Genomic DNA, 11402 nt, shown 5'->3' with positions numbered 1-11402 from the left:
CGAAAGTGCTGGGATTACAGGCGTGAGCCAGTGCGCCCAGCCTTTTTTTTTTTTTTTTTTCTAAAGAGATGGGGTCTCACTATGTTGCCCAGGCTGGTCCGGAACTCCTGGCCTCAAAGGATCCTACCGTCTCAGACTCCTGAAGCATTAGGATTACAAGTGTGAGCCATAGCACTCAGCCTGGTTTAACTTTCTGAAGAACTGCTAAATTGTTTCCCAAGTGGCTGTACCACCTTACCTTCCTACCAGCAGTGTAGGAGGGTTCCAATTTCTTCACATCCTGTCAACACTTTTATTGTCTGTCCTTTTGATTATACCCATCCTAGTGGGAGTTCATATTAATTCTTGCATGAAATTATCAAGACACATAATTTGAGGCTGGGTACAGTGGTTCACGCCTATAATCCCAGCACTTTGGGAAGCCAAGGCAGGTGAATCACCTGAGGTCAGGAGTTTGAGACCAGCCCAGCCAACATGGTGAAACAACGTCTCCACTAAAAATACAAAAATTAGCTGGGCGTGGTGGTGCACGCCTATAATCCCAGCTACTCGGGAGGCTGAGGCAGGAGAATTACTTGAACCCAGGAGTGAGGCAAGATGATGCCACTGTATTCCACTGCATTCCAGCCTAACAGAGCACGACTCCATCTCAAAACAAACAAAAAAAACATAATTTGAACTTACAAGAAAAATCAATTTCCAACACAATGGAAACTAAATTTTAGTTGCAGGGAAAGGGTTAATGACTGATATGATTCTCAGAGGTCTGACACAAAACCACTAGGGAACTCCTGTTTAGTTGGACTCATAGCCCTTGGGCTTGGACATCCTGCAGGTCAGAAAGCATTTGGAGCCTCATTACGAACTAATGTATTTCAACCTTCTGTCCTGTGGCTGGCAAGGCACAACAAAAAGCCAGAGAACCTTTTGTCACCAGCACAGGTGTCCCTGATTCCAAAGGGCTGAGAGAGCTTCACTTCCTCTCTCAACCAGCTATAGCTAGACCCAGAAAGAGGCATCACTGGGGTGATATGACACAGAGGAGAGGCCACACCTGTGTGGGTATCCCAAGAACACCAGTCATCTTATCCAACCTTGACCGTGAGCCCTGCTTCCCCATGATGTGTCAGGACTCTGGAGATGTCTTGAGTGCTTGTATCAGCAGGATGAGACATGTACCTCTTACCTCTCAGAGGTCTCAAGGGACAGGCTGGCTTTTTCCTCCTTGTGGTCACTGCCACTGCCTGACCGGTGCAGGCTCCGGCGGGAGTGTTTGCGCCGAGGTTGCTCCCGTTCTGGTGTGTCATCCTGTTCCACAGTCTCACTTTCCACATAAGGATAGGCCACTAAGTTGATGTAACCATCACTGTCCCCCTCAAAACAGACAGATACCACGCCTGTTAAAAAAAAAAAAAAAGGGGACTGGTAAACAAATGTCAACACAGGCTGAGTCTATGCAGCACAGACTGTCGGCACTCACTTACCCACACAGCAAGAAGACATCAGCTGCCCTCAACCAACTACAGATCAACGTCAGAACAATGGCCAGCAGACAGCAACTTCCAGAAAATAGATGACTGTCCATGCCCAAGCTAAATCTGATGCTTACTTTTGTTCCCGGATAAGTCTATGTTTATTTCCCCCTCTCTTATCTGGCCCTCTCCCTTTCGATTACTGACTTTTTGTACCATTCAAAAGAACTGTGTTCTCTAGGTGACACCCACACCTGGCATGACTTAACCCTCTAGTTAACTTAAGTGCTTTATGCTGCCATTTACTGTGTGTGTCCTCCTTTAGATCTAGTTTCCTTCTGCCTGACAGTGTCAGCCAAAGGGACGTCAACACTTCTCCCTCCTAGAGGGTCCAAAAAAATCTGTGTTTTGCCCACACTGAGCATCAGGCTACCCTAGCCTCACTACACAGAACTTCCAGCCCTGGCATCTCGAAGATAAAACATCTTTCTCTTTGCCATGCTGTATCTGTAATAGTTTTTTGTGCCCATTTTAATCAAACAGGTTGTTTGTAGTGTCTTCTGGACCATAGTGAGTTAAAACACAAGTAAGACTCTTCTCAAGTGTTCTTAATACAATTAAAAAATACATATATCCAGAAACTTGAGGAAGAGGTTTTGAAGGGAAAAAAAAGTAACTTGGTCTCACTTCCACATCCCACCTTTTGTCTGTCAGCTACATTTCTACTTTTACACTCCCAGATGTACACAGTTGGCTCTATAATCTGAAAATCAGTGAGAAGCATTTATGGTTTATTTTTTGTAGAGACAGTATCTCCCTATGTTTTGTCAACTTCTTTTACATTGTAGAACAATTATTGGCTTAAAGTTCTTTATAATATTCTTCTTCTTTTTTTAAGAGACAGGGTCCCATTGAAGTGCAGTGGTGCCATCATAGCTCACTACAACCTCAAACTCCTGAACTCAAGTGATCTTCCTGCCTCAGCCTCCCACGTAGCTGGGACTATAGGCACATGCCACCACACCTGGCTAATTTTTCAATTTTTTTATAGACATGGGGTCTCGCTTTGTTGCCCAGGTTGGTCTTGAACTACTGGCCTCATGCAATCCTCCTGCCTCAGCCCTTCAAAGTGTTGAGATTATAGGCATGAGCCACCATGCTGGCCCATAATATTCTTCTACCTTTTAAATATCTGTAGAATCTACAGTAATGATACCTCTATCATTCCTGACACTAGAAATTTGTGCCTTCTCTTTTTCCTCATCAGTCTGGCAAGAGCTTTATCAATACTACTGTTTTCCTCAAAGAATCAGTCTTTAGTTTTTACTGATTTTCTTTATTCTTGCCCATTTTTCTATTTAGTTATTTGTCTCTTATTGACTTGTACAAGTTTTCATATATATATATATGTTTTTTTTTTTTTTTTTTTTTTGAGATGGAGTCTCGCTGTGTCACCCAGGCTGGAAATCAGTGGTGCAATCGTGGCTCACTGCAAGCTCCGCCTCCCAGGGTCACGCCATTCTCCTGCCTCAGCCTCCCGAGTAGCTGGGACTATAGGCGCCCGACACCACGCCCGGCTAATTTTTTGTATTTTTAGTAGAGATGGGGTTTCACCGTGTTAGCCAGGATGGTCTTGATCTCCTGACCTCATGATCCACCCACCTCAGCCTCCCAAAGCGTTGGGATTATAGGCGTGAGCCACTACACCTGGCCTTCATATATATATTCTTATATTATAGAAATGAAATCTTTGTCAGTACAGAAAAGCAAATATCTCTATCCATTTTCTTTAAAGGTATATCTTGATGAATATAAGCTTTTTATTTTACATATGTATCACTCTCTCCTTTTATAATTTGCTCTTTCCTTTTCGTCTTGCAGGGCCACATAATGCTGTACTAAAAACCTCTAATGTGTTTGTTAGACAAGCAAATAACACTGAGCACCCTAACATACCCCTGGCTGACACAGATCATCATACCTGGTCGGGGGAGAAATGGCAGTTGGATAGAGCAGAAGATGCCTTTACCAAGAGTAAGTAAGATTTGGTAATTAAATAAGTCATGCAATCTATTAGTAAAAAAAATTTTTTTTTTTTTTTTTTTTTTTGAGATGGAGTCTGGCTCTGCACTCCAGGCGGGAGTGCAGTGGCCGGATCTCAGCTCACTGCAAGCTCCACCTCCTGGGTTTACGCCATTCTCCTGCCTCAGCCTCCGGAGTAGCTGGGACTACAGGCGCCCGCCACCTCGCCCGGCTAGTTTTTTTGTATTTTTTAGTAGAGACGGGGTTTCACCGTGTTAGCCAGGATGGTCTCGATCTCCTGACCTCGTGATCCGCCCATCTCGGCCTCCCAAAGTGCTGGGATTACAGGCTTGAGCCACCGCGCCCGGCCAGTAAAAAAAATTTTTTTTGGTCCTGACCTTTTTTCACCTTGTCACTCATACCTAGTTTGAATGAAGTTAGGAAAATGAAAAGCAATGGTCTTTTAATTCATCTGACATAAACCCTAATTTCCTTGGCATTTGTAAGACTGATTGAAATAGAGACAGGTTACATTTGGGTAGAGGTTTTATTATTGTTTTGAGTTATACTTTTTATTTACTTTTAAAATTGTGGGCAGGGCGTGATGGCTCACGCCTGTAATCCCAGCACTTTGAGAGGCCGAGACGAGTGGATCACCTGAGGTCAGGAGTTCGACACCAGCCTGGCCGACATGTCAAAACCCTGTCTCTACTAAAAATACAACAATTATCCAGGCATGGCGGTGTGCGCCTGTAATCCCAGCTACTCAGGAGGCTGAGGCAGGAGAATAGCTTGAAGCTGGGAGGCAGAGGTTGCAGTGAGTCAAGATCATGCCACTGCACTCCAGCCTGGGCAACAGAGCAACACTCCATCTCAAAAAAAATAAAATAAAAATAAAATAAAATTGTGGTGTTTGGGCCAGGCACAGTGGCTCGCGCTATAATTCCAGCACTTTGGGAGGTCAAGGCAGGAGGACTGCTTGAGCACAGGAGCTCATTTGCCATTTAATTCTTTTTTTTAGTTTGGTAGAGACAAGACTTGCTATGCTGACCAGTCCCAGTCTGGTCTCAAACTCCTGGCCTCAAACAATCCTCTTGCCTTAGCTTCCCAAAGTGCTAGGATTACTGGTGTGAGCCACCATGCCCAGCCACTCAATCATTTTTAAATGTACAATTCGGTGGGCATTAAGTACATTGACAATATTGAATAACCACCACCATTATCTATTTCCAAAAAGTTTTTCATGACCTCAAACAAAAATGCTGTACCCATTAAGCAGTAACTCCCCATTTTCCCTTCCTCCTAGCCCTAGTAACCAAATCTACTTTCTATCTCTACAGATTTGCCTATTATGCATATTTCATATAAGTGAAATCATACAATTTTTGTTCTTTTGTGTCTGGCCTAGTTCACTTAGCATAGTGTTGGCAAGGTTCATCTGTGTCACAGCATGTATCAGAACTTCCATTCTTTTTTATGGCTGAATAGTATTCCATTGTAAGTATATATCACATCTGTTATGTGTTATCTATATTGATGGACACTTGGGTTGTTTTCACCTTTTAACTATTATGAATGATGCTGCTGTGAACACTGGCTTACAACAATCCATTTGAATCCCTGTTGTTTTTCTTTTCTTTTTTTGAGACAGAATCTTGCTCTGTCACCCAGGCTGGAATGCAGTGGTGCGACCTTAGCTCACTGCAATCTCTGCCTCCCAAGGTGATTCTCCTGCCTCAGCCTCCTGAGGAGCTGGGCTTACAGGCGCCTGCCACCACGCCCGGCTAATTTTTGTATTTTTTAGTAGAGATAGGGTTTTGCCATGTTGGCCAGGCTGGACTTGAACTCCTGACCTCAGGTGATCTGCCCCCCTCCCAAAGTACTAGGATTACAGGCGTGAGACACTGTGCCTGGCCACAGTCCCTGTTTTCAATTCTTTTGGATATATATGTAGAAGTGGAATTGCTAGATCATATGGTTTCTGTGTTCACCTTTGGGAGGAACTGCCAAACTGTTTTCCACAGTGGCTACAACACTTTACATTTTCGTCAGCAATGTTCCCATTTCTCCACATCCTTGCCAACAGTTATTTCCCTTTTTTCTTTAAACTATTATAGCCATACTAGGTAAAATAAGATACCTAGTGTGAAGTGGTATCTGATTTTGGTTTTGATTTGCATTTCTTAATGACTAATCATGTTGATGTGCTACTGGCCATCTGTATGTCTTCTGTGGAAAAATCTCTATTCAAGTCCTTTGTGCAGTTTTGAAACTGTGTGATTTTTATTGCTTTCAAAACATAATCAGAAGAATACTAAATTTAGAAAAATAAATATTCTAAAGTTGCTAAATAAGAACAAAGCCAGAAATAAACACACTGCTTTCTCCAAGTGGCTAGGAAACTTTAACGGTCCCAAACACTTTATAAATGTAGATTCAGCCACCTATCCATCCACACTCAGAACACCAAAGGCCAAACATTCTGCCACAAATATGCCAAAGCCAGAAATAAAACTAGGCCCTGTCAGTTCATGGAGTCCTTCTGATGCTAAGGAAAAAATCCCTTAAAAGGTAAATGAGCCCTGCTTCCAGATAAATGTTCTCTAAATTACACCATCAGAATTGGGATATGACAAGTTAGAACTTCAAGGTGCCTCCCAGGGAAGGGGTGGCAGTCTCTAGCACTGGTTCAGTATTTCCTCACACCTTCCTCCTCTCAAACTGAGTAACAGGTATCTTTAAAGGCCATAACATGGGAGGATGCTTGAGGCCAGGAGTTTGAGGCTGCAGTAAGCCATGACTGCACCACTGTACTCCAGCCTGGGCGACACTTAGCAAGACCCTGCCTCAAAATAAAAATAAAAAAAAAATGAAAGCCACAGTAAATTCTTAGGATCTACTTTATTTTCTTTGCTTAGGCTACATTTTCACTAGGAAAGAATTAATATGCTAGCTCAAAAGTACAATTCAATTAAACTAAAATTAATCCCTTCTTTCTAAGTCAAATGAAGCCCAATTTAGTCAAAGAAAATAGAAGCATAGGCCGGGCGAGGTGGCTCATGCCTGTAATCCCAGCACTTTGGGAGGCCGAGATGGGCGGATCACGAGGTCAGATCGAGACCATCCTGGCTAACATGGTGAAACCCCGTCTCTACTAAAAATACAAAAAATTAGCCAGGCGTGGTGGCGGCACCTGTAGTCCCAGCTACTCAGAAGCCTGAGGCAGGAGAATGGCATGAACCCAGGACGTAGACCTTGCAGTGAGCCAAGACTGCACCACAGAACTCCAGCCTGGGCGACAGAGCAAGACTCCATCTCAAAAAAAAAAAAAAAAAAGAAAGAAAACAGAAGCATAGTGGAAGATATTATTAGTCAAATTAATCTATTTCAGGGACGGGCATGGTGGCTCACATCTGTAATTCCAGCACTTTGGGAGGCCAAGGCAGGCAGATCACTTGAGCCTAGGAGTTTGAGACCAGCCTGGGCAACATGGTGAGACTCTGTCTCTACAATATACAAAAAAAAAAAAAAAAAAGGCCAGAGCACACCTGTGGTCCCAGCTACTCCAGAGGCTGAGGGCTAAGGTGGGAGAATCACTTCAGCCCAGGAGGTCAAGGCTGTGGTGAGTTAAGATCATGCCACTGCATTTCAGTCTCAGCGACAGAGTGAGACTCTGTCTCAAAATAGTATATAAATAAATAAATTGGACTAAAATTTTATATGAAAAAAAATACAGTCCAGCCACGGTGGCTCAAGCCTGTAATCCAGGCACTTTGGGAGGACAAGGCAAGTGGGTCACTTGAGGTCAGGAGTTCGAGACCAACCTGACCAACATGGTGAAACCCCATCTCTTCTAAAAATACAAAAATTAGCCAGGAATGGTGGCAGGCGCCTGTAAGCCCCAGCTACTCGGAAGGCTGAGGTAGGAGAACCACTTGAACCTGGGAGGCAGAGGTTGCAGTGAGCCGAGATCATACCACTACACTCTAGCCTAGGCAATGAAGCAAAACCCTGTCTCAAAACAAAACAAAACAAAAAACAAAAAACAAACAAAAACAAAATACACACAAACACACACACACACACACATACATCTTGCAGCTGGGAGCTCACACCTGTGATCCCAGCTACTCGGTAGGCCGAGGTATCATGCCTGAGGCTACATGGGAGGATCACTTGAGACCAGGAGTTCAAGACCAGCCCAGGAAACATAGTGAGATCCGATCTCTTAAATCTCAGCACTGTGAAAGGTCAAGGTGGGAGGATTTCTTGAGGCTAGAAGTTCAAAACCGGCCTGGATAACAAAGCAAGACCCTGTCACTACAAAAAAGTTTAAAAATTACCCAGGTAGGCCGGGCGCGGTGGCTCAAGCCTGTAATCCCAGCACTTTGGGAGGCCGAGACGGGCGGATCACGAGGTCAGGAGATCGAGACCATCCTGGTTAATATGGTGAAACCCCGTCTCTACTAAAAAGTACAAAAAAACTAGCTGGGCAAGGTGGCGGGCGCCTGTGGTCCCAGCTACTTGGGAGGCTGAGGCAGGAGAATGGCGTGAACCCGGGAGGCGGAGCTTGTAGTGAGCTGAGATCTTGCCACTGCACTCCAGCCTGGGCTACAGAGCGAGACTCCGTCTCAAAAAAAAAAAAAAAAAAATCACCCAGGTGTGGTGGCTGTCTCTTATACACATCTAGATGTGTATAAGAGACAGGCACAGTGGCTCATGTCTGTAATCCCAGCACTTTGGGAGGCCGAGATGGGCGGATCAGGTCAGGAGATCGAGACCATCCTGGCTAACATGGTGAAACCCCATTGCTACTAAAAATTCAAAAAATTAGCCGGGCGTGGCAGTGTGCGCCTGTAGTCCCAGCTACTCGGGAGGCTGAGGCAGGAGAATGGCGTAAACCCGGGAGGCGGAGCTTGCAGTGAGCTGAGATTCGGCCACTGCACTCCAGCCTGGGCTACAGAGCGAGACTCCGTCTCAAAAAAAAAAAAAAAAAAATCACCCAGGTATAGTGGCGTGCCTGTAGTCCCATCTACTCGGGGCTGAGGTGGGAGGATCACTTGAGTCATAGTTTCTTTTTTTTTGAGACAAGAGTTTTACTCTTGTTGCCCAGGATGGATGGAGTGCAATGGTGTGGTCTCGACTCACTGCAACCTCTGCCTCCCGGGTTCAAGTGATTCTTCTGCCTCAGCCTCTCAAGTAACTGGGATTACAGGCACCTGCCAGCACACCCAGCTAAGTTTTGGATTTTTAGTAGAGACGGGGTTTCACCATGTTGGCCAGGCTGGTCTCGAACTCCTGACCTCAGGTGATCCGCTTGCCTCGGCCTCCCAAAGTGCTAGGATCACAGGCATGAGCCACCATGCCCGGCCAAGCCATGGTTTCGAGGCTGCAGTGAGGTATGATTGCACCGCTGCACACTGCCACAATTATTACTGTGTTGTAATGTCTAAGGATGCGTGTAATACCTAATGGTGTGTGCTGAATGGTATTACTGTGTTGTCTGCCTAATGGTGACTTCTATTCCCATCATTCCTTCTATATTTATTAATTAAATTAGAATTCTGGCCAGGCGCGGTGGCTCACGCCTGTAATCCGAGCACTTTGGGAGGCCAAGGCTGGTGGATCACGAGGTCAGGAGATCAAGACCATCCTGGCTAACACAGTGAAACCCTGCCTCTACTAAAAATACAAAAAATTAGCCAGGCATGGTGGTGGGAGTCTGTAGTCCCAGCTACAGGCAGGAGAATGGCGTGAACCCGGGAGGCAGAGCTTGCAGTGAGCTGAGATCGCACCACTGTACTCCAACCTGGACAACAGAGCGAGATTCTGTCTCCAAAAAAAAAAAAGAAATTAGAATTCTATAAGGAAGAATTGTTCCTTTGTATCCATGTATCTATCAGTATAGACTTGTGGATATTTTGTTGTTTAAATTCTTCTAGATTGGGCCCCTCAACTCCTTTAAAGTTAGCTCTTTGTACTTCTGACATCATTTTTGACCACTTCTTTACTGTCTGTCACCGTAAGATGTTCTAGGCTTGTCTTATAATTTTCCTGCCCCAACTCAGGAACCAACCATTTCACCAAGGAGCTCTGTTTCTTTTTATTGTAAGAATGGTATTTAGAAAACTCAGGATTTGGTTGCTAGATGTACTGATTGCTACTGAAGTACCACTGCTTTTAGGCCTTTTCAGCACACGGAGCTAGGAAATACATGTATGATAAGAGCCCACACACATACACACATCTAATTACTGCTATCAGCACAGGTGTTTAAGCTCAATTAAGTTAAGAAAAAGTGTCAATAATATTTCATATCTTGGCAGGTTTAAAAACAAATTTTCATTTATTTGGTAAGACCAGCTGTAATCATCAACTATTAGTGCTTGCAGTACTAAATGTGAAGTTCAAGGCTTCTGGACATTTATGCAAATAAGCTTTGCCTCATTCTTTTATCAAGTATTTACTGACCATCTACTAGATGCCAGGGCCCGAGCTCATTAGTATAAAAGGATTTCTAAATCCTGAGTTTTTCCATGCCTTCAAGGAGCTTCCATACTAATGTGAAAAACAAACATATAGACAAAAATACAGATTGTGATAAGTCCTATGAAGAAACTAAGTAAGGCTCTATAATCGAAAATATGGTTTCCAGAGCAGAATATAATAAATATAGGATATCAGGGAAGAAGTGTCTGGGGAGATCTGATAAACTAAAGATTGGAGGAGCAGGTGTGGATAAGGGTACTGGAAAGGACATTCCAAGCATAAGTAAAAGCCCTGAGGTTAATTAAAATAAAAATAAAATTTAAAAAGCTTGGGATATTCTAAAAACTGGTTCACTTCTTTCTGCCCATTAAGAAACAACCCAGGCCAGGCATGGTGGCTCACGCCTATAATCCCAACACTTTAGGAGGCCGAGGCAGGTAGGTCACCTGAGTTGAATTCGAGACCAGCCTGGCCAACATGGCGAAACCCCATCTCTACTAAAAATACAAAAATTAGCCAGACATGGTGGCGCATGACTGTAATCCCAGCATTTTGGGAGGCCAAAGCAGGCAAATCACCTAAGGTCAGGAGTTCGTGACCAGCCTGCCCAACATGGTAAAACGCTGTCTCTACTAAAAATACAAAATTTAGCTAGGCGTGGTGGCGCATGTCTGTAATCCCAGCTACTTAGGAGGCTGAGGCAGAAGAATCGCTTGAACCCGGAAGTGGAGATTGCAGTGAGCTGAGATCGCACTACTGCACTCCAGCCTGGGTGACAGAGCAAGACTTTTTCTCAAAAAAAAAAAAAAAGAAAGAAACAGCCCAATACAACATGGTCAAAAGACTTGAATAGACATTTCTTTAAGAAGGTATGCCAACAGTCAATAACAAAAAAATGCTCTGCATCATTCATTAGACATTAGGGAAAAGTAAATCAAAGCCACAGATACCACACACCCACTAGGATGGCTACAAAAAGAAAAGAAAAGCAGTGTTGGTAAGGATGTGGAGAAATAGGGACCCTTGTACGCTGCTGGTAAGATGGCAAAGTGGTGCAGCCACTGTGGGAAACAGTTTGGCAGTTCCTCCGAAAGGTAAACAAAGAACTTCCACACAATCTGACAATTCCACTCCTAGGTATATACCCAAAAGAATTAAAAGCAGTGACTCAAATGGACACTTGTAAGACAATGTTCACAGCAGCATTATTCATAATAGCCAAAAGGTGGAACAATCTAGGTGTCCATCAACAGATGAATGAATAAACAAAGTGTGGTATACACTTACAATGAAATATTATTCAGCTATAAAAAAGAATGAAGTGGGCCAGGCACGGTGGCTCACGCCTGTAATCCCAGCACTTTGGGAGGCCAAGGTGGGCGGATCACAAGGTCAGGAGATGGAGACCATCCTGGCTAA

At 44.0% G+C, this 11402-nt stretch overlaps 1 protein-coding gene across 4 annotated transcripts in view; it reads right to left on the bottom strand.

Annotated features, from left to right (window-relative positions):
- IP6K1 (inositol hexakisphosphate kinase 1) overlaps positions 1-11402 on the bottom strand; it is a 77159-nt gene that overhangs the window by 19311 nt on the left and 46446 nt on the right. For all 4 annotated transcript variants that reach the window (XM_011980886.1, XM_011980889.1, XM_011980888.1 and 1 more), the window contains one exon: positions 1187-1397. In XM_011980886.1, coding sequence (XP_011836276.1) covers positions 1187-1397 — 211 coding nt within the window. The remainder of the gene's footprint in view (positions 1-1186; positions 1398-11402) is intronic.

The sequence above is a fragment of the Mandrillus leucophaeus genome, unplaced genomic scaffold, assembly GCF_000951045.1.
Source record: "Mandrillus leucophaeus isolate KB7577 unplaced genomic scaffold, Mleu.le_1.0 Scaffold22, whole genome shotgun sequence".
Classification (NCBI taxonomy): domain Eukaryota; kingdom Metazoa; phylum Chordata; class Mammalia; order Primates; family Cercopithecidae; genus Mandrillus; species Mandrillus leucophaeus.
The sequence above is the reverse complement of the archived record's forward strand: the minus strand, read 5'-3'. Positions and strand labels throughout refer to the sequence as shown.